General features: G+C 43.1%; 1 protein-coding gene across 1 annotated transcript; it reads right to left on the reverse strand.

Moving 5' to 3' along the window:
- Positions 1-1,443: 1,443 nt before the first annotated feature.
- On the reverse strand, positions 1,444-17,913 carry s1pr2 (sphingosine-1-phosphate receptor 2). The gene is made up of 2 exons (XM_008283094.1): positions 17,302-17,913; positions 1,444-4,643 (listed from the first exon to the last, which is right to left on the reverse strand). The coding sequence occupies exon 2, from the start codon at positions 4,515-4,517 to the stop codon at positions 3,402-3,404; it is 1,116 nt and encodes a 371-aa protein (XP_008281316.1). The 5' UTR covers positions 4,518-4,643; positions 17,302-17,913; the 3' UTR covers positions 1,444-3,401.
- Between the last annotated feature and the right edge of the window lie 4,233 nt (positions 17,914-22,146).

Here is a 22,146-nt window from a genome sequence, read left to right on the forward strand (position 1 = left end):
AACTATCGTTTTCTGAAAATGAAAAACCTGCACGACTTACCCCTACTGTTTGATAGATGTCGAAGTCAACTGACCAGGCGGAAGCAATATGAATATTGTTTACTAATACACAAGAACAGAATCAGAGTTTCCGCATTTTAGATTAATAAAAAAACAAAAAAACATACTGTATGAATACTTATCTATATTTTTTAGCGAAACCATTAAACAGTAGTGAAATGTACAGTAGTTGTGTTACTGCAGGGTAACAGTAGCGGGTAACTTTGTTTCCAGTGTTACCGAACCGCATGAGTATGATTTAAATCCTGGCTGGGTGATGCTACCTCGGAGGTATGTGTTGATATGAGTCTCATATAAATTTGAACGAATGCTGTTTTTATAGACATGTCGTTAAAGAGTGTGTGGAAAAAACGTCCTTCAAATATGGCCAGATCTTCGCCTGCTTTACCACAAGGTGGCACAATTGTCATTGTAAGCAACTTACTTATTTGGTCGCACCTCCCACCTTGTCACAGGCAAAACACATCACTTGCTAAACATTTTCATATCGATAGACACTACAATCTACCGATGTTCCCTGTGACCCTGACCCGCTGTGGCCACATTTACTGCCAGCTTAGGCACAAGTCCAGTGTATAGACTTATATTAGTTGCATAGTGATTAGTGATGTGTGTGTACACATGCATGTACTATTGTGACCAAATGTAATATAGATGATTGACAAGTGTCTTTTTTGTCCATGTTTTGCGTTTTAGTATCATTTGTAAAGTACCCCAAACTGTTCTGTTTCACAAGGATGAACTTAAGTGGGTCTTGTGTCATGACTTAAACGTTTTTGTGTATACAACTTCACCTACAGGTTTCAGAGTCTGATGTAATATCCTGCAGGGCAATGGAAAGACTTGGCAGACATCCCAGCAGTGCAGCCTCCTGGGGCTGATTCAGCCAATGTTCCCACCCAGGAATCCTGGACGTCTGACAGGAAACAGGCCCAATTCTCCCAAGGCCACTATAAGTCAGTCTCTCCCCTCACCCCAAGTCTCCCCCTTACCCGAAAACCTCTCTCGGGGCCTTTCTTTATGCTTCTCTCAGACAAACTATCATACAAATAGACAGTCTTCGCACCACACCCCATTTTAGCCTCCGTGCTCTGCCCAGCTTCCCAGCAAAGCCCCGTCTTGCTTCAGCCTTTAAGCAACGTACAATTTTATTAGGTAAGAGAACCATGATTAATGACCAAGCAGCTTTTGCATGAACAATTTCAGGATTTCATGTTGAAGCTAGTGTTTTTCTGACCTTGTCAGAGCATGTTTGGATTTAATGCTGCATTTTGAATACGTGTCAGACGAGGAACAACAAGAATACACCTCAAGACCTGCAGAGACATTGTAGCTGCTGCTAATTTGAATACAGCTCAAAAATAAACGTGAATGAACACACAATTAAATTTTTCATTGTTTCATTTATTTTATAAAACTGGAATGCAAATAACAAAACGTTTATGTACCTACATTAGTGTTTGTACCAATTTAACACAGGCAGCGTGCTACTTGACACACAAGGCTATTGCACACGAGACATTTCATACATAAAATCACACATACTGTACATAGATACATACATACATACTTACAAACATACATAGTTATTCATATATTCATCATAAAAAAATTAGAGTCAGACATACAATGAAGTCATAGGTACACAGATTAAAACACCTCTCCATCTGAAAAAATAAACCGGGGAAAGCAAACATCACTGAAGCTGCCAAAGTGCTTTTCACCATTTCTACTTGGCCATCTAAATATAAAAGTCAATAAAAAGAACACTGACGAAGAGAAGAGTTTTAATTCTGTGTGTACAGGAAGAAGGTTAGTGTAACCCTGAACAACAGGAACCGGACAACGAAAAACAGGACTTCCTACAGTTTAAGGAAGTTGCCTGTTGTAGGATGTCAGAGAATGAGGATGAAGCTGACCTCCCAGGAGGGCAGATCCCTCCTGTGCATTTGAAACCGGATATTCTCCTATTTTGTAGAGGAGGTAAGGGGTCTTTGGAAAGAAGAGATGCGTTTACATCTTCAGTTGCAAAAGGCATATTAGGCTAGCAAATTAAAAAAGAATGTTCACAACCAATTTTTGTTCTTGGTGTGATTTAAGACTTCACAGTGAGAGTGATCAACCCTGTTCATCCCACTCTCTGTTCGTCAATGACTTGGTAGTTCAAAATGATGGTCTATAATACTGTCAACAATGGAGCACAAGCCCCAAACACTTCATACGTACATTCAGCCTTTTTCCTCAGGAGGAAGGCACAAACAGAGACAGCACATTGCTGCTACGTTGCTACAACACTGTCGGGACATCAGTCCCATGAGTCAAAGCTGCTTGACAGCTGTCATTGAGTAAAATACATCAGTGTCAACTCACTTAAGGAAATGTGCTTTCTGACTAGGCCTTCCTCGACGGAAACTGTTAAGATACAAAAGACAACAGTAAAAGCAAGAGGGACAGATTATGAGGACAAATGAGGGAAGGGGTGTTAGTGGTGGAAGCTGGAGCTTGAGTATATCATACACATTAGCACTTACAAATGAGTTAGAATTTCATGCATTAAATGTAAGCAGATTATGTAAGTTTGTTGTAGTTTATCAAATGGTGTAAGCAAGGTTATATAGAGAATATATAGCCCTGGTTTTGCTGAGGGGCTACTTAGTAATTTGGCTTCTGTAAGATGGAGTGCCCATTGGAGTTGATCACTGCCTCTGGCTCTGTAAAGAATGAGCAATGAATCTATAGGCCTAATGTAGAATTCTATCAATGAAGGAGAGTAATGTGGTTAAACCTTACAATGACAACAATCTCTACAGTAATCTCCAAAGTGCAACTTTGCAAGCTTTGCATTGACACAGTTGTTGAAAGGCTCAAAACAACTCACCATAACTATGATATTATGCATTTTATGTTTGTATTTTTGGTATTTAATAGGGGTTTACATATTAAGAAAGAAAAGCAAAAACAAGATGATAGGCATATACATGAAAATGGTTTGCTCCATAATAATTAATAAAAGTACCCAAGAAAAAGCTATTTTCACATTTCTGAACATTTTCACCTCATTGATTTCCTCTTGAAACATTCTGGTTTTAGTCTGTCTGGGTGAATTAGATTGTGAATTCACACGATTTTGATTGTAACAAGAAAAAACGTCTGCATTGTAGAACATGTCTCAACAGACAGCTGCGCCCCAGCCTTACCAGACATCTTAGTCCCAGAGTGTGCTTCTCTTTTAACATCTGTCCATCTCATCACAGCGTCTCCTCTTGATTTCATATGCGCACACACATCCGCGTTCTCTCTGTCACACATACACACCAGATGTCTGATGTGTTTGCACCATATCAAACACAGGTAGTACAGTCTTGCATGATGGGTGTGGTCTGGTGTTCGTGTTTGTTGGTGCAGTGTTCCAGAGAGCTGGAGCTCTTTAGAGGGACCAGACAACGGTCAGAGGGCCGTCCACTTTGCAGAACTCCCCAGCAGCACAACACCCGCAGAAACTCCTTTCTCATGTCCTTGCTGCGCAGTGTGTATATCACTGGGTTAAGCGCTGAGTTCAGGGTGGCAAAGCCAAAAAAGATGTCTGCTTTGGAGAGGATAGGACAGAATTGTATCCTGCAGGATGAATCTAGGAGTAGAATGGTGAAAGCTGGCAGCCAACACATGATGAACACCCCCAGCACTATTGTGACTGTTTTCAAAAGGGAATAGGCTTGTGAGTTGGTGGCTTCCTGGTGGCTGGAGCGTACAATCAAATAGATCTTCACATAGAGTATGACAATAGAGAGCAGTATGAGGCTGAAAATGGTGACAACAAAGAGGATGTATTTCTTGGAGTAGAGAGGCAATACGGCAGAGCATTCAGGGAGGTTGTAAATGCAGTTCCAGCCAATGATGGGAAGTCCTCCGAGCAGAATGGAGGTAACCCAACAAGCTCCAATCAGGAGAAACATGCGGCATGTTTTGGTGGAGCCGTACACCTTGACTTTGGTGATAGCAATATAGCGCTCTAATGCTATCGCCAACAAGCTGAAGACTGAAGCTGCCAGTGCAATAAACACTGTGCCTTCCCTGATAAACCACTGTACAGGCACCAGTTTAAAGGTCCTTGACCCTGATAGAAAAATGTTGGCTATGTAGGCCGAGCCGGCCAGCAGGTCGGAGAATGCCAGGTTGCCTATGAAGAAGAACATGGCGGAGTGGAACTTCTTGTTGCGGCAGACGGCAATCAGGACCAGCAGATTCTCAAGGATGATGATGGTGCAGAGGACCACAATGACAATGTTGAGGGTGGTGAGCTGTTTTTTGTTCTCGATGTGTTTATCCATCTCCTGGGTGGTCATGTTCTTGGCAAAGGCATAGTAGGAGTGGATCAAACTCCGATTGTAATATTCGGAATACTTGCTCTTCATGGTGACAGGGTGGCAGAGCACAGCGGCTTTACGGCAAAGATTCATTCACACAGTGGAGTTGTGCAGAGGGCCTGTGCCAGTAATTATTGCCTTTTAGGAAAGGACAGGAGGAAGGCTGGGAGGGAGACCGCCTGTCCGACAGTCACGTCTCTGGAGCTCTATGTGGGTCACCTGCAAGCACAAAGATAAAGAGAAATGCTGGGTTACTGACAAAGAAAATGTGGCATTGATGAAATAAATTGTGGAAAACACACATTTTTAGCAAAGCAATGTACTCCTAAAGGCAAAGCCTAAAGCAAAACACAGTATCCAGGCAACAACCTGTTTCTCAGTCTGTACAGTGGAAACTAAACTAATTCACTTGAGGAGTCCCCTGTGATGACCCAAAGTTAAAATAAGTAGGAACAGCAATGGAACAGAGTTAAAATAAAACCCCCGTCTTATCAGAAGTCCTTGAATTGATGTAACAGATAAACTGATGCAGAATTAGGAGTTGGCATTTACAATCACATAACACAAATGACTGGCAACACAGTGAACACACTGCACTCACTGTGTCCATTTGTTAAATCCGAAACTAAAAACCCACGAAGGCAACCCTCGCAGTTTATTGCGGTCTGAAAGGAATGGAAAGTAATAATCCAGTGGCTCACAAGGGCTTTGCATGTTATCATAAAAAATTACTCTGAGGGGAATTTGAAATTTGCTCGGAGGAATAACAGCATGCAGAGGTCTTCCTTTTTTTTGAAGGTGAACCTGGGCAGGCAGTGATCGTCTACAGGTGAATGAATGAATGCTCTGTGAGTGCTGGCGCTTTGACAAAAGGCTGCAGTTGCAGTCTGAGGGGAACATTCCACTAACCCTGTCCGTGCACTCGGCTGTCAACACACGGCATTGTTGTGGAGAGCGAACCATTCCACTCCAGTGAGCTACCTCTTGAAACTTCTGCATAGCATGTGGATCAGCCAGACCTCTTCATCCTGACCTGCCCAACCACCCACTTTCAACCAGTTCAAAAAAAGCCAACAGCAAATCAAATAGATACCCGAGAGGAAAAGGGTGAAGGCATCCCGAATTTACAGAAAAGGTCTCGTAATATTAGATTTTTTTTTTTTTTGTACGGCCACATTGCACTTTTACTGAATCTGAATTACTGGCGTGAAACCAATGCAGAAAAACTTAAAACTGATGAAGTGTAGAGTTTTATGATGGCGCGCCTAAACAAATTCACAATGAAAAAAACCTTGTGAAATGCAAACCTGTTGTAAAATTTCTCTTTTCAAGAAGAAACCTATAAACAAACAGAAAAACAAAATAAAGTGAGCTGCAGCGACAGGATGGAAGAACAAAGGAAAGTTGAAGGTTCTGGAAATCTAATTAGAGGTGGAGCTGGTGTCTTAAACCTGTCAAAAGTAACAAGATCCCTCTGCAGGCCAGCTCCCGAGGTAATTCAACACTGATGCTTCCACTGTGTGTCTTTGCTGGGCTGGACGGCTACAGCAACTCTTGGCTACAAAAAAAATAAAATAAAATAGTGGAAACTGGGCCTGAACCTTTTTCCCTGTTCTGCTGGACTTTGAATCAAAACCTGAGTGACTAAAAGATAAAGGAGTGAGACAAAGCCTGACAGAGAGCATGCATGTGGAACGGCATCTGGACACAAAGGCAGGAATCTGAGACATCACTGTGACGTGCACGCACATACACAAACTTGCATCACAGAATTTTGCTTGTGCACAGAAATCTGTCCTCACACACAGAGCTAATTGTGACAGAAACAGAGTAGTGTAGCAAATCCTTCCCCCGTATGCAGGCAGGTTGAGCGCACAGCTGCTATTGGCTGCCAGTAATAACCAGCACACTGTTTCCTCGAGCAGGAACAAAGAACAATAGTCTCCTTCAGTGTGGATAGCATTGGCCTTCAGCCTCAATAATGGGACAGCGCACTTCCATTTGGCTGCGGCAACTGTATCATAGCAGAAATGTATTTACAGTTGAGCACTCGCTTATCAGACTGCTGTATCAGGACAGCTCATCTCCTCCCCATCCTTTTTAGCTCTGTTAAGAGACTCAAATAGGAGGATTGAGCTTAAGCACATGTGGCAGCTGCACCAGGGTAACTACATTAGCTGACATTATTGGAGTCTGTAATGTTTTTTTTTTTTTATTCATGGAAAAGATCGGCTCTGTATCTCCACAGTCTCCAGTCTGCTGAGAGAAAAGCACGCTGCATTGTTTCATTTGCTCTCAGCCCTGCCAGGTTTTTTCAGGACGGCTCTCTTTTCCATCTGTCGTGCAGACAGCTCGAGGTCCTCCCGTCACCAGCACAGTCTTTGGTGTCTGTCATCAAGGGATTTCACTGTATGTGGGAAACCTGACAGGCTGGTTTGCCTACAGCACAGTCTTGCAGCAACCACGCCACGCCCCTCTACCTGCCGTGTGGCGTTCACTGGTTTCCACTGCGATTGGTCACCCGCAGCGCACACTTCCTGCAGTGTATTCCCTCCCTCCCGAGCAGTCGGCAAAAACTGTGCCCTGCATTCGACCCAGACGTCACTGTCACAGCAGACATAACACATTGTCAAAAATGTTGTCGTGCCGACTGTCAACCAATGACTCCTTTCCTAACTAAGACAATGGGAAAGAAACAGCAGCGAAACACTCTCAAAAATCAATATCAACGGAATAACTTCAGTATTTAAACAATGATTACATTTCACATTAGCCTTACTTTTGTATTGAAATATACAAAAAGTATGCAAGGTATTTAGTGACATATTTAAATACTATTTCAAAATACCTAAGCCACTGTTCCAATGCATGTTTAAATACTGTGTACGTCTTAGAATTACTTTTATACACTGCAGCTGTATGCAGTTTTACATTTAATGCATCTATTCATTAAGGATACATTTCAATATAACATAAAAATAATACACACAATTATTTGCATCAATAGTTTTTAAATTTTGATGCATACTCTGGGCAACATCTGTGCAACTTAAATTGTTCACAAGTTCGTTCATTATGTGAGTAAAGTCTATAATGATGTATAGAGATGTTGGACATGCATCTACATTGACTGTATGTGAAATACTTTTGCACAATTACTTTTGAGCAGCATTAGTTTCTTGTGAACTGTGATCTAAGTGAAAGTGCACCGAGGCTGCAGTCACAAAAAGTAAACATAGCATCCTGTCTGGATTTCACCGTGCGGCTCAAACAAAGTTAGAGGAGGTGATAAAAGAAACAACTGTGGACAGGAGAGTAAAAGCAGATGACACCGAGACAAAGGAAGTCAGACAAGAGACAGACACCTGCGACAGGATATTCTATCAGAAAGCTTATTAAATTATTGTCATTGCCAGACCTCAAAATGTATTTGATCGTCTGAAGAATGACGCCAAGGTGCTTTTGTGGTGCATTTTCTCACACGCACAAGCCAAAACCTTTTTTTTTATGGTTTTCACAGCTACGCCCACATTTTTCACAGCTATGCATGCAGATGAAAACCTAATGCTACATTTGACCATAGAAGCACAGTTGCATGCACTTGTATTTAGTGCACAGATTTCTCCAACACGCAAAATGTGACTGAAAGGAGTTTTTTTTTTTGCTGCTGAAAGATGACTCTCGGTCTCTTCTAATCCAAGCAAGAGACAGAGTTCACCTCTTTATCAGGGGGGGGACTGACGGCTACACAAAAGCCTCAGGTGTTTTTTCCCAGAAACACCTGATAAGCCCCAATTAGCTGAACGCCTGCTCACCAAAAACCAAGGCAACACCGCCCCATGACGCCACCTGCTACCTGTTACACTCTGCCTGAACCTGGCTCCACTTTCTCTGGGGAGGGGGGGGAGCACTTTAAACAAAAAGGGAGCCCCTAAATCTTGATGCAGCAAGAATTCCTGCGTTTTCACACACTCGACAATCCCCCCACAGTTATTTTAGATAAAGGCAGTGACTAACTGTGAATTAGTTACTTTATATTTGCATCTTATCTAATTTGCATTCAGGTAGGTTTTCTGTTGGTGTGCTCAGAGCGTATTGCCGTGGAGCAGTTTGTGGTCTGAAACATCCTGTGACACATCTTTCTCCATCTGCCCTTCACACTCCTAGCTCACAAGCCACTGTAATGGCAACATAGCACTAATCCAGCCTCTTGTGTTTCCTCATAGCAGTCTAAAAAGGCAGCGGTACAAGACTACAAAAGAAAGGTCTTCTTTGTTAAGACTAGAATATGAAAAAGCTAATACGCACATTTAACGTTTTAAGGAGATTTAATGGCTTCCTGCACCCTCTCCGAGACATTCAGCTTTTCTTCTAGAGACCTAATCTCTCCTTAGTTTTTAGAACAGCTATAAAGTAATCCATCATGAATACACAGAAAGCTTCTGCTGCTTTGATTTGTTCTTTCCTGTTCAGTTTCCGTGCCGTTCATATTAGTGTTTATTTTATCTTTGAGAGTGCTCTGCTGTAACTACGAGCGAGATCAGCCAACATCCTTCTTCTTCCCCCTACTCTTGATGTCCAGCATCCTGTAACTGACCTGCAGACCTAGTGACTGCGTGGGAAGCATTAGAATAATGGAGTTAGTCAGCTGAACAGCAAAAATCTTTCTTTCTTTTTTTTCAATATTCTTGTGTATTTCAATTTAGGTTGAAGCAATGCATATGACAGCGCAGAGAGCAAATACACAACAAGACCTCAGGTTCCCAGGAAGTGAATTCCATATATAAGCAAAGTAGTCAGAAAGTTTCCCAAGTCAAGTGTTGACATGTCAGACGCAAGGGAGAAAACACAATTATTACCACCACAAAGTTTCACCACCACTACCACAGAAGTCCTAAGGAAATGACTAAACCGAAAGCTGTATTTTCAAAAAAAGAAAACCACCTTGCAGCTGTTCTCTTTACTTTTCCGTTTCTTAAACTTTGTTAGTGATGACATACAGGTCTTTGTCTTTACACTGGCAACTCATTGCTCCTCAGAAGACACACAAGCCAGTGCACACATGGGTTCATCAAGCAGGCCTTGTTTTTGCATTGAGCAGCCAGATGCAGTCATGCTGTGCAACCAGAAAACACAGGGATGGACTGTCTGCTGGCAGATGGCTGCAGAGTCTATCTACTGCTCTTTCCATTGCGAAGCCCCAGGCCTGTGTCTGTGAAATCTTTTTACATCAGCACAGCAACACTATTGATCGCTGGCTGGCAATTTCCAGGAAAAGACATCCATGGTTCCAGTATCACTTTAACAGGGGTGAGGAGGATTCATGTCGTTGAACTGTGTCCTGGTCCTTGAAATCACCTTGGACACAGCACACTCTACAGTCATGCACAGTGACCTTTATTTGGTCAATGTTTCTTCTGTAAGGTCAGAAAAATCCAGAACAGTTCTTACTTAGTCATGGCTGCCTGAGCTTATCTTAAGCCACTGCTCTTATCTCTGTTACATGCCACGCTGCAGACAAGCTCACTGATAAAAACTGAGCCAAAAACAGCGACGATAAAGAACAACAGCTGACATGAAGATGACATCAGAACATACAGGTTGGAGTATCAAACACCTAAACTTTCTACACAGAATAACGGTCCTGTAACCCAAAATAGAAATGTCAAGACCGCAAGCCTTAACCTATTACTACATCTACATCTCATACTAAATGTCACAAAGAATTCGTTCAAAAAGTAATTTTTTCCCCTTCTTATCTTTTTGACTAGATAACCACAGGTGTTAGCTGGTATTTCCTAAACAGTGGAAACTATAGTAGTAAACTCCAGACGGAAAGACGGGCTGACACATTCTGGAAGTGATTTCCCGCACCGTAACTCTGTATCTGAGCAACAAATTTAAAAAAAGTGGTCTGACAACAGACAAGTAGAATATTAGCCAATAAGTAGTCTGGATTTGTCATTTTGAAACACCGGCAAACCATAAAATCACCAGAGAAACAAAAACTAAAGGTTTTAAGGGGAAGCACAAATGAGAAAGAAGAGAGCCTGTTTTACTTTGTGCTACAACAGAGCAGAAAATAAGAGATGGGGCCTGCAGTATCTCACAGTTTATAGCTTGGAGCGGAAGTGAACTAGGGAAACAAATCTAACAGTTAAAAAAAAACATGACAAAGAAATGTCTGTAATATTACAGCTATGTGACGATGTTGCCGACCTGTGTAAATCACATCCTTTTTTGTGACGAAAAAAATTACAGAAGTGTTCATTACAAATCTGTACCTGTGTCTACATGATGGGCATTTGAAGTGTTAAATAAAATCCTAGTTCCTTTAATTTTTACTAACACGGTAGACAGTTCCTTCTTGTGTTTTCATGCTGACTTCATGATTTAATTTTAGCTCCAAACAGCAATCTTCTTCTCTCTTTGTCTGCTCTTATGCTAACGCGTTCCTGCTTCATTAAAACCATGTTTAAGCTGCTGGATATTAGGGGAGTGGGTGTCCCCAATACACAGATTCAACATATAATTAGGGATTACCCTTTTGCTCGTCAAACAGTTTGACAGTTTGGGTACAGCCTTTTCTGAGGCTTCCAATCTGTCAACACAGTTCAGTCTGGAACAAAAAGGTTTGTTTTGTTTGTTTTTTTACTCCATGTTTCACAGTGACTTGTGATATTTTCTGCTCCTCTCCACAGTCACTTCATCTCTGCAATTCTGCATTGCTTCATTTATTGCAGCTGTTCATGAGCTGTGGAGTTTGTAGAATGGCAGTGAGAGGAGCTGGAGACAAAGAGCTGTATAAAGAAGGGCATCATACAGCCTGAGGTGCCACAACCCCCCCACTGCCACCCCCTCTTCCCTCCACTCAACCCTACTGGGGGGTGGGGGATCTCCAAAGGTGGCGCCTGAGAGGCAATTACTGTAATACGTTCACCCTCAGACCATTCCTGTCAACTTAAGTCTCGTTTCCAAATTATTCATCTTTTTATATTACTCTATTTTGCATATTTCCCTTTAATGCTGGCTCCCTGATTTGCGGAGCCACATCGTCCTCACTCTAACACCCCCTCCTCGCCTCGTATATTTTAAACTTCACCACAAAGATCAAAAGACAAGGCCACAAAGAGGTGATTAAATGCACATCAAGAGGGATTTATTTAGCACACATCTGGAGCAGAAATGTTCTTATAGCCCCCTATTAAAGACTTCATTACAGCACATACTGTGCAATCAGCTCTCGACTGAGCAAACTCTGAAGCTCTGGACTAAGAAACTTCATTATTCGTTGTCAGACAAACGTTTTGGGATGTGTCATGTAGATTTGCTGGTCTTTTTTAAAAAAAAATTTTAAGCGCTGTTATCATCCATGTCATTGTCTGTTGGAGACACATTTCTGCATTACTTCAGCATGCAAGATGTACATGTGACGTACAAACCGTCCTGAGATTTGATTAGCTTTAAAAAAAAAAGGAATAAGCTGTTCTAAGAAGTCATGGTTAAGCGAGGACAGAGGGAAACCACACATACGAACGCTTAACTATGAGTTTCTCGGGTTTGCAAGTGTGGAGGCTGGCTAGTGTTAACCACATGGCGCTATTAACCGAGACACCGGACACGCTTGCATCACGTGTGCACGCTGTCGGCTCATCTCTGCACTTTGCAAGGCTTTTTTTAAAATAGCAGCTTCCACCTACAAAGTACAGTCTGGTTTCTGTGATGCAGAAAAATAAACCAAGTTAAGTCCGGATGGATTGCATCAGAAAACCACCGGTCTGACAGCCGAGTCGTGCTTGATTAAGGTTTCAACCACTCTGCCCCTCTCGCACCTTCCCATGTTCTTGTCTTTACGGTGAGGTCTCCACTAATGAATTCTTTTCAGCCCTCTTTATGCGTCTTTTGTCCTTGTCGCTGCTCCTATTCCACTCTCTTGCTAGACCTTGAACTCCACCCCTTCTCATGTTCTCCTGCTTCGTTGGGAAATTGTGTGGATGCCGTGAGAGAACTTGTGACATTTGTTACATGGCATGCCAGCGAGCATGACGACACGTATCGATGCATGCGCGGTTCATATTGATAGTGTCGAGAGTTGCCGTGACTGTGACACTCGTGTTTGTTCCACTGATGCTGCATTGATTTTCAGTGCACGGAACATCACAACAAACAGTAGCATGACAGCATGCCAAAATCAAAGACAGAGGGGAAGAGAACAGGGAAGGTGCTGGCGACAAAGCAAAGCACCACACAATGGAAAATGATAACGTCTGCACAGGCTAACACACAGGGGCACAAAGCCACCCTGATTGCTTCTGCCTAGTGCCTACCGATAAGATGATGAATTGATGGAGGCCCTCCATCTCTCCTCATGGTCCAGCATAGGAAAACAACTCCAGACTCCTCTGGCAAACACAGATCCATTAAACATAGCTCTGTTTTTGGAGAAAAACACGGTTGCCTGGAGAGGGAACATTGTTGTGTCCACACAGTCTACAGCTGTATCCAAGTATTTTATACAATTTAAGAATTTCTTGCTTTGAAGAGCAGAACTTATTCCCTGAAAAACTCTTCAACATGAGCACGTCGTAGATTAAAATGTGAAAAAAAATAAATAATTAAAAAAAACATTTGCATGGCTAGTGCAATTACAATGTGAATTTAAAGACCTGTGAATGTGTGCAGGGCAGGAGACCCGAGAGTATTTAAAGTTGCACAGTTTTGGATGGATACTATGTCTGCTTTATATCCTGGCAACATTACACAAGTGAATTCTTTAAAAAACAAAAGTCTCAACAGTAAATAACTTGGCTTTTTGTGCAGTTTTACAGAGTTTTATGCAAGGTTTGGGTAGAGTGGCTTGCCAAGAGATATTTTTCAGAAATAGAAAACAGGTCAGAATGCGACTATGGCTGTGGTGTAGCTTTTCAGGGGGCACAAGGCAACTACTTGACTTTGACTTAAATGAGGCTCATCTAAAATGGACATGTTGGAGCAGTTTCCAGTTAAGTAAACAACATCCACTTGCACTCAATCTGTCTGTTCCATCAGAGCTGTCTGGCCTCTATCATGACCCGGCTTGTGTTTGGCTGTAGGATAAATCCATCAGGTCTTTAAGCTTGGAAAGACTCACGCTGAGGTCTTTACAGGATAAACAATCTTAATAGCTATTACTAATATAACATGCCATCACAGATGACTATTTGCAAGTCTGACAGTCATTAGAAAATCTAAAGGCTAAAAGAGCTCATTAGGATGAGAGACCAAGTTAAAATTCAGTTCCAAATAAAACGAATGGCTTCAACAGGCTCTTACTGGCTGCACAGAGCGATTAAAAATCCAAGAAAACCGTCTCCAGCTTACTTCTGGATCTGGGGAGGTGGGCTGTTGAAGTAATCCTGCTGAGTTTTCCAGCTGCACAAACAAAGCCGACTGGATAACAAAGACTTCCAAGAGGGAAGAAGAAAGAGGAGGAGGTGGGCTCGAAAACCACAGCATCTTCATGTGTACCTGCTCCGAGATCGCTTCAGCCTGAGCTCTGAGAATGACCAGAAATCAGGAAACCACGACATGACCACACTGATTAAGCCTGCCACCAGGACAGACAGTATGAGGTTGTTCCCACTCAGTTCATAAATCACACTGTACAACCTACAGAGAGGTTGCAAAGTGCTGCCGATCCCATCCAAAGCCACAGTAGTAACCAGAAACCCTGTACTCAATCTACTTGTCAGTGTCTCTGAAAGACGTATAATGTTCCTGTCTGCAGACAAACGTTGCACAATGAAAAATGCCAGTCAAGAGTTCTGAAAACCATTTTCTGCATTATTTCCAACTGGCAGCGCTTTGGAACACGGGCTGGTCCAAGCTTGAAATGTGAGAGTAGACGAACAGACTTATCCCCGCACCAGAAAGCGTCAGGAAATCCTGGCATGCTGCTACAAGCATCAGTGCTGGTCATGGGGGGTCTTATAGTTTGCCCAAGTACCTCATGTGGAAAAGGAATGTAAGAGGAGACTTTAAAGCTAATGGATTCTTTCCTTGGGTAAAACAAATCCAAAAATACTCAGACTTTTTTTTCCTTTTCACAAAATATCACTTTATGTAAATGTTTATGTAATAATCAGAACAGCACTGACAGCATGCTTTTTACCACTCAGAGAGGTTGTTTTAAAAAGAGGAGATGGATGAGGCAAGCAAGAGTGTGTATGTGTATTTCTCTATCTGCCATCGAGCAAATCCTATTCTCAGTGGTGTGAGTGCAAAATGAGTAAAAAGCAAAGGACGCCATATTTATTTTTCTGATCTGAGACACTCCCAGCTCTTGGCTGTGAATCACAAAGCTACATGCTGTCAGCTGTGTGTTGTGACTTGCGCTTCGGTAGCTTGTGAACAGAAGGCGTTTATTTTGCTCCAGCTGCCACACCCAAGGAAAGTGTTTTTCTGCAAAGGGGAGTACCAGCTAGAACTCTGAGCTTTAAGAACCCAGATGGCTATCCACAGACCACAATTAATATCACAGAGAAAACCCAAAAGAAGTGTGGAAACACATGCACTGTCTTCTGTTATCTGCCACGACTCCCGTTCTTTTTTTAAAAGTATCTATGCATGCATTGACCTCTAACTGGTTTCATTTAACCAGGTGAAAGACGGGGTGCCTCTGGCAGGTCGCTCCTCTGATCTCTCAGTGTTGTTACCCACCTGATCTGGCTGAATCAAGTGGTGAGTGTACACAACAAAGGAGAAGTCAGTTTCTCCAAGGAAAAGCCTTCTCATTGCTTCCTATTCGCAGACCGCTCCCAGGCCTGAGCTGAAACCTGAGCATCCTTCAGGGATCGACACCACCCACCCGCCACCCATCCCCGCCTTCAACCCCCTAGTGACCCATTCCATTAGAAATAGTCCCCCAAATCTAGTTCCCACCGCCGAATTTCCATTAATTTATTTATTCGTCCATTCACTTAGAGATCTGTTTATTTATTCAACGCATCTATTTGTCTTCATTTCTCACGCTATCTCCAGCAGTCCCCATTCAGAAGGCTCCAATTACAGCAGTCATCTCGTATGGAGAAACAGGGCCACTGAGCTGGGTCACAAACACACAAATCCTGAGCTCATGATGTCATGGGCTGCTGCGCTGCTCTCGAACATAAAAGATTTTAAAGCTGCTCTATATAGACTGCCAAGACTAATACCATGTGTGTTCTACTTATGTGACAGGCTGGAGATGTGGAGTATCTGGCCAATAAGTTGACGCCTTTTGCAGCAGCCTCTGGTGACTCTTGCCGAGGCCAAGGCTGGTGCAGGGCGAGTGAGGAAGCCTGGCAGCAGTCGGGCCCAGTGGGGTGGCGGGTGTTGTTCAGGAGCAATGAGCCATGTAGTCACATGGACCAAACACAGATGGACGGGTGGCTGTATCATGCCCCAACTCCAGCCGGTCCAAGACCTGCTGGAAGAACCACCCGAGCCCTTAAGCGGCCATGCACGCCCTAAACAAACCTAACTGCTCTTGCACAACAGCAGCATCAATGAAGCTGTTGACAAGGCCTTCAACAGCCCCATCCTAACGCTGCTGACCGTGCTTCCTCTTCACCACCCCACTCTTGATGTTATCACACGAAAATGTTTGCTGGTCTTTACTCAGCAGGCTTTGCGGCATCCGTGCGCACGTGAGAGTTTGGTTTCTCGCCCTATTACCTCCGCTGGGAGATAATATCATCCCAGGCCTTTGCAGTGTCAAACAGCCTGCTAATGAGCACCACACTGTGCAGACTGACGCAGGGTGAGCACAGGATAGAGGATGACGGATGGGGCTTTTATCTGGGCAATAAACATCAGTTCCTCTACCTTATCATCTTATCTCAGTGGGACTTGAGGAATCTCTCTGGGTGTCTACTGGACTGCTGACACCTATGTATCCTCCTCTACAAGATTTACTCTTTTGAACAAACTACATGTGCTTTCTTTGTCAGCAGCGAGGCCATAAAGAAATCTACTGGGTCAACTTTCAAATTTCACTTGTGTGTCATGCAACTGTATCGCATTATAAAAGTGTATTCAAGTGTGATGTCTGTTTAAATCCCTGACAACAATGTACTTTAAGACCTGAGCTCCGAGGAGCCCATCTCCAACCCCACGAGATTAACTCCGGTACATGGGGATAATGGGGGCTTTTGTCTTATTAATACATCCTTTCAATACAATGCCTTCTTTAGAGTGACGGATGAACAAGCCCCAACAACATCGGAGGTCAGCGCTTGAGGGAGGGAGGGGGGGCAAACACAGCAGGGCTGCGCAACGGCTCCAAGGAACCGAGTGTGTGAATGTGTGGAGCACCCAGCTCATGATCTGAGCTCCCCCCAAACAACAACTAATACAGTCTACATATGATGCAGCCGACCCCCCCATCCCTTGCATGACGGACAGCTGTAACCCCGCGTGTTAATATTTAACACCAAACAACGTTATTCATTAAAAACGCAGCGTGTTCAACAAACGCAGCTGTCACATCAGAATTCAAACACTCATCGTGGCCCGAGGCTGCAATCGAGTTTCAGCCTCTGGCAAGTACAAAAGTGGCGTGTTGCTTAATGTGGGCGATCATGCTGTCATAAGTCCTCAGTGGCCCATTTCGAGACTTTTTTTTTAAATGATTATTTTAGCGTCAGTGGAGACTTTCCATGCGCTTTTATTCTCTTGGCTCATCTTTTGATGCAATGAGAGTTTCCAAATAAAGAATTTTTGGTTCATTTTCAAATAAATCCCCATAAATGATCACATTAATGTCAGATTTTACAATAGTAAAGGAGATCCTTTTGTTAGGTTGCTGCAGCACATGCGGTTGCACGAACAATACTTTTATGAAGGTGCCATTGCTTACCCCATGAGACAATTCATAGAGAGCAGCGAAAACACGCTCCGGTAAATATTTGCCTCCAAATGTCTTCACATGTGGTCACCACTTTCCACAAAAGCTGCGTAAAAGTTCAGCGCTCTCCAGTTCTGCTCCGGCGTCCACAAGCACACGGTGACAATCAAAACTTTGCTGGCGGATTAGACGGCGTGTCTTGTAGTAAATCCATACCGGTCTGTGCGCCACCGCGGAAACCGTACAAAGACAACCGATTCCAGAGTGGGGGGGAAAAAATGACCAAAACCAACTTCTTTGTAGAAAAGTGGCGATTGCACTTTCTCTTTTGTTCTAATCCAGCAGTCCGTCTGATTGTCCTACTGCTCTCTGGGATTCGACAGCTCCAAGAGGCTGTAGAACGTCATGTAGGCGCGCACACAATACGCGCTCACACACACACACACACACACGGGTAAACACACACCCACACACACGACAGGCGGCGTGGAGTGTATGGAAACGTCATGCCCATAAAGAGACGCGAATTTTAGTGTCGAAATATAATCACGGTGCCGATTCGTAGACGGCGATTAATGTGGAAAATACGTTTTTGAGCCGATTTCTGGACTCTTTTCTCCACTCTGGAGCGCACAAATGAAGTCCAGATGTTCCACCTCCTCACTTCCTCTCTCCTTGCAGATCCAAGCATGAACTGGAGTCCACACTTCTCAGCTCATCTTGGCTCAGTTTCCCTTGAGAGCCAGATATAGATACTACAGCTCAGTAAAGTGTGGCAGTTAACATCAACATGTGATTTTATTTCATTTCATTTTCTTGTGTCTGGTGAGTCACAGCTGTAATTTTTAGATTCATCCCTCTAGTCTGGGTTGAGGTGTAAAAAAAAAAAAAAAAAAAAGAGGGTGAGGTGAAGGTAAGTCAGGGCTTGTTAGTCATCAGGGATGTGCCTAGACTTACACTGGGGCAGGTGCTGGTTGCAGTCAAAGTACCTGCGTCTAACCCCATTGGAGGTAATAATGTCTTCACAGTCATTAAGTTGAAAGCTAAAGTCATCCCAAGTGGCGATGATGTCATGTGTCTGAAGAAGGAGCTGCATAATGCTATCATAGGAGTTATTGCTTTAACAAAACATCTAAAGCCTTTCCTGGATTCTACGCTACAGACATTTGAATTTGCATAAGGGGCTGTGGGAAGATTTTGAAAATATTATTGGGGGTTTTTGTTTTTAAATTTAATAGGAACTTTTTTTTTTTTTCTTGAGGGAACAGATGCGAAAAGAAAATGGAACGATAAAGACTTTGGTTGAAACGGATAACAACCGTGTGACTAAGAGAGGAAGTTTCAGGTGGTTTTCCTGTTAAAACGACCTCAATCCAAATGGCAGGAAGCAGGTGGCACTCATACGTTCATACGTCATACGTGACTGAATGATGTCAGAGCACATCACACAGAAAAAGTACATCAGTGCGGCCCGGCTATAGGAATAAATGGAGACACACTGGCAGTTTCCATTTGAGTCTTTGTGTGTCTGTACTCTTCCGAAGAGTTTCGACAACTTTGACTCATGTCGCGACTTACTGTGGGGGGGGGAGGATTGTGCAATCCACTCTCACGGCACTCATCCCTGCCACCCCCGCACTGGCTGTTATGTGGAAAGTGCTCACTCTAAAGGAAAAAAAAAAGAAGAACAGCTTGTGAAAAAGAAATTTCAATACTTTGCAATACGTCTGAGTTGCCAAAATCGTTTTAACCTGCAATCTCTCAGGATGTGGAGCCAACTTTAACGGTTTAACGGTTCATCTTAAAAAGCTTTTGTTCCCGCTTTCTGCATTCTCAGCTGAAGTGCAGGCAGGTCAGTCTGTAATGGATGTGCAGCAGACGAGCTTTATGGACTCTCTGCTCACTGTCAGCGGGTTTATGATGGGACTGCTGCTCCACTAAAGCTTGCCCCACTGCTGTGTCTCTCACTGAGCTTTTAGGGGAGGGGTCAAGAGCCCTGACCTCACTTCCTGTTGGGGCTCCTCACAAGCATTCCATTGTCTGTGAGAATGTGCACGGGCTCGGGGGACCCTGCACATCTGGCAGCTGTTATTAGCAAACCTCCTGTATCCAACCCCTCCATCCCCGCGAGGAAGAATACTACATGTGCTGGTGGATGTGCGCCCCAACACACACTTCAAAATAAACTCTCTGGGATGGCATCATTTCATGAGCCCGGCATGCCAGGACAGCACGTTTTGGAAAGTTAACTCTACAATAAGAAGGAGTGGTGTTAATGCAATGCACATTTTGGGAAATCTTTTACTTTTAATGCAGAGATGTGCTGTTCTTACAAATGCTTGGTAAATGTGAATCTATAGACAACAGCTGATTAGCTTAGCTTAGCACAAGGACTGAAAACAAGGGGGGAACCAGCTGGCCTGGCTCTGTCCAGCAGCAACGTTCCACCTGTACGTGAAACTTTAAAGCTTGCTAATTTACACAGTCTCAACCATTCTAAGAGTTTCAGGGACATGTGGTTGTTACTATACTGCAGAATGGCCCGAGTGCACCTTAATATCATTATGCTATTGGGTGGGAAAAAAATACTCAGACTTCTTTTAATTCTGTTAAATCTAATCATAACCGCGTTAAGCCAAGAATACAGCAATATTGTTCCTGCAAAGCAGCAAAAGGGGGAACTGTTTTGGTGGAACATATGTATGCACAGAGCAGAGTGCTGTCATTAAAATGGCAGAAAAAATAACAGGAACGCCTCACTGCACGATTCAAATCCTCTGCAAAAACGTGACATTTTCAAAGCTGTAGGTTGCTAGCTTGGACTATGGTGTCGTTGGGATTTAGATATCGGTAACACGTTGACAGTGGAAGGGGAGGAAAAAGTAAATGTGCAGCCAGTAGCAGGCTCATACCTGCAGCCTACATCCAGTGAGTCAAACTACACATGTACAAACTGGCCTTTGCACTTTTGTTATTTATGCAAATGAAACAATGAGACAAATCATGTTAATTTGCGAGCGTTGAGAGTTTCTAGTAGGTGGATTTTGGTACATATGACCAGAGCCAGGCTTTTAACAGTGTTTGTGATAAACTCAGCCAGCTGACAGCAGACTCCAGCATCATTTTTATCACACAGACATAACAGTGATAGCGATCGACCTTGTCATCTTACTCTCAAAAAAAAAAGAAGGAAAAAAAAAAGAGAGCGAAAAGAACTTTATTTCCCCATATTTTCCAACTACTCCTTAGAAGATATTATCTTCACATACAACACAAGACAGACTACAAAACTGTGTCGGAGCTTTCAAACAGGCTGTGGTTTCTTGGCCTGTGTTTGAACCTGCCAGAAGAGACACAGTAAGCAGATTTTGTGTCACAGACTGAACCCCCAACAGAAATGTCTGCATCGTACTTACAAAGTGAAGATGCTGCATTATTTGTTATGTACATCTCAGCAGATCTTTGGTCAAGGAGCTGAAGACCTAAAAAGGCAAAGTGGCCTGAGAGGAGCAGCTAAATATTCTGCGTTCCTACTTTTAGGCACAGGATTACACCGGGGAAGTCATTAACAGTAAAGTCTTACTGTTCTCAGGCTCTATGTCGTGTGAGATCGGGGACTTTCCATCCTTTGTTTATAGTACATAAAGTAGAACTACAGATGCAGCTGTCAATGTGCAGAGTATGAAATAAGGGCAACAGATCTGGGCCCCAACGCGTCAGTGCGGTCTCCTTTTTTTGTTTTCCGGTCGTGTTGCATTTTGTACATGCATTAATCTATCCAGGCAAGAAGACATTGCTTCAATTACAAACAATAAAATAGACATAGAAAGCGAGCCATAAGGGAAAGATGTCCCAGCACTTCCTCTTCCAAATAATAAAAAAAAAAAAAATCCTCCCAGACATAAAAAAGTCTCTGTGGAAACCTTTTCCCTCACAGATGCTCTGACCAACGTTAGATGTGTATTTTTAGTGCTGAGAATGTTCTTCAGATCACGTGCATCAAAGTTCAAGACCGATGTGATCCGGATGACGGGTTCTGAGCTCTCATAAACAGAAGAGGGAATGGGATCAGTTAGCAAGTGAGGAACTGTTGTCACAACTGTCACTTCGTTGCATTTGCACTTATTTTATCCCTTTAGTTGCCTAGTAGGTGGACAATAAACAATAAAACTGCAGCTTTAGTTCATACAGAAGATCTGCTTTATGAACAAAATGCTCTACTGCCTCGTTCAAATCAATAAGACATATTGCACAGAGTACATACAGTTAATTGGCACAGACCGACTGCTAGAAGTTTGGTCTCACCTCTTAATACCTAACAGCAAGAGAGCTGCCTGGAGTCAGGGCAGCTTATCTCTCTCTGCACTCTAAACAGTGGGCTTAAGTGCTGGCCGTGCCACATGTCTCTGCTGTTCACAGGTTTAGAAGAAATCCGTCCACCCTGCATTCACTCCCCCCAAAAAAACCTGCAGTGTTATCTTACTTCTTATCTGTAGACCATCTAGAAACTTTTTTTTTTTTTCTGGCACGAAAGAACTTGATCTGTTCACTGTGCAGGGATAAAACCTGAATCACTGTCTGCATTCAGGTCACTCTATCTGCCAGCAAACAAAAGAATTATCGGCCTCATGTGTCGCCGATGATAACTTCTAAAAACACAAGTTGTGATATAACTCACGCTGTTTGTACCTTCTTGTGTGGCAGTTTATCCTGAGGGTCTGCCATGAAAACGTGTTTATATATATATATTTCCTTGCAGAATTGCCTTTATTATTTGAATTGAATGCCGCTCTTTTAAAATATTTCATCGCTCCACCCATCTACTGAAGTGTCTCTCACAGGAGTATAAAGTTACCG

Source organism: Stegastes partitus, unplaced genomic scaffold (assembly GCF_000690725.1).
Source record: "Stegastes partitus isolate 25-593 unplaced genomic scaffold, Stegastes_partitus-1.0.2 Scaffold297, whole genome shotgun sequence".
Lineage (NCBI taxonomy): Eukaryota > Metazoa > Chordata > Actinopteri > Pomacentridae > Stegastes > Stegastes partitus.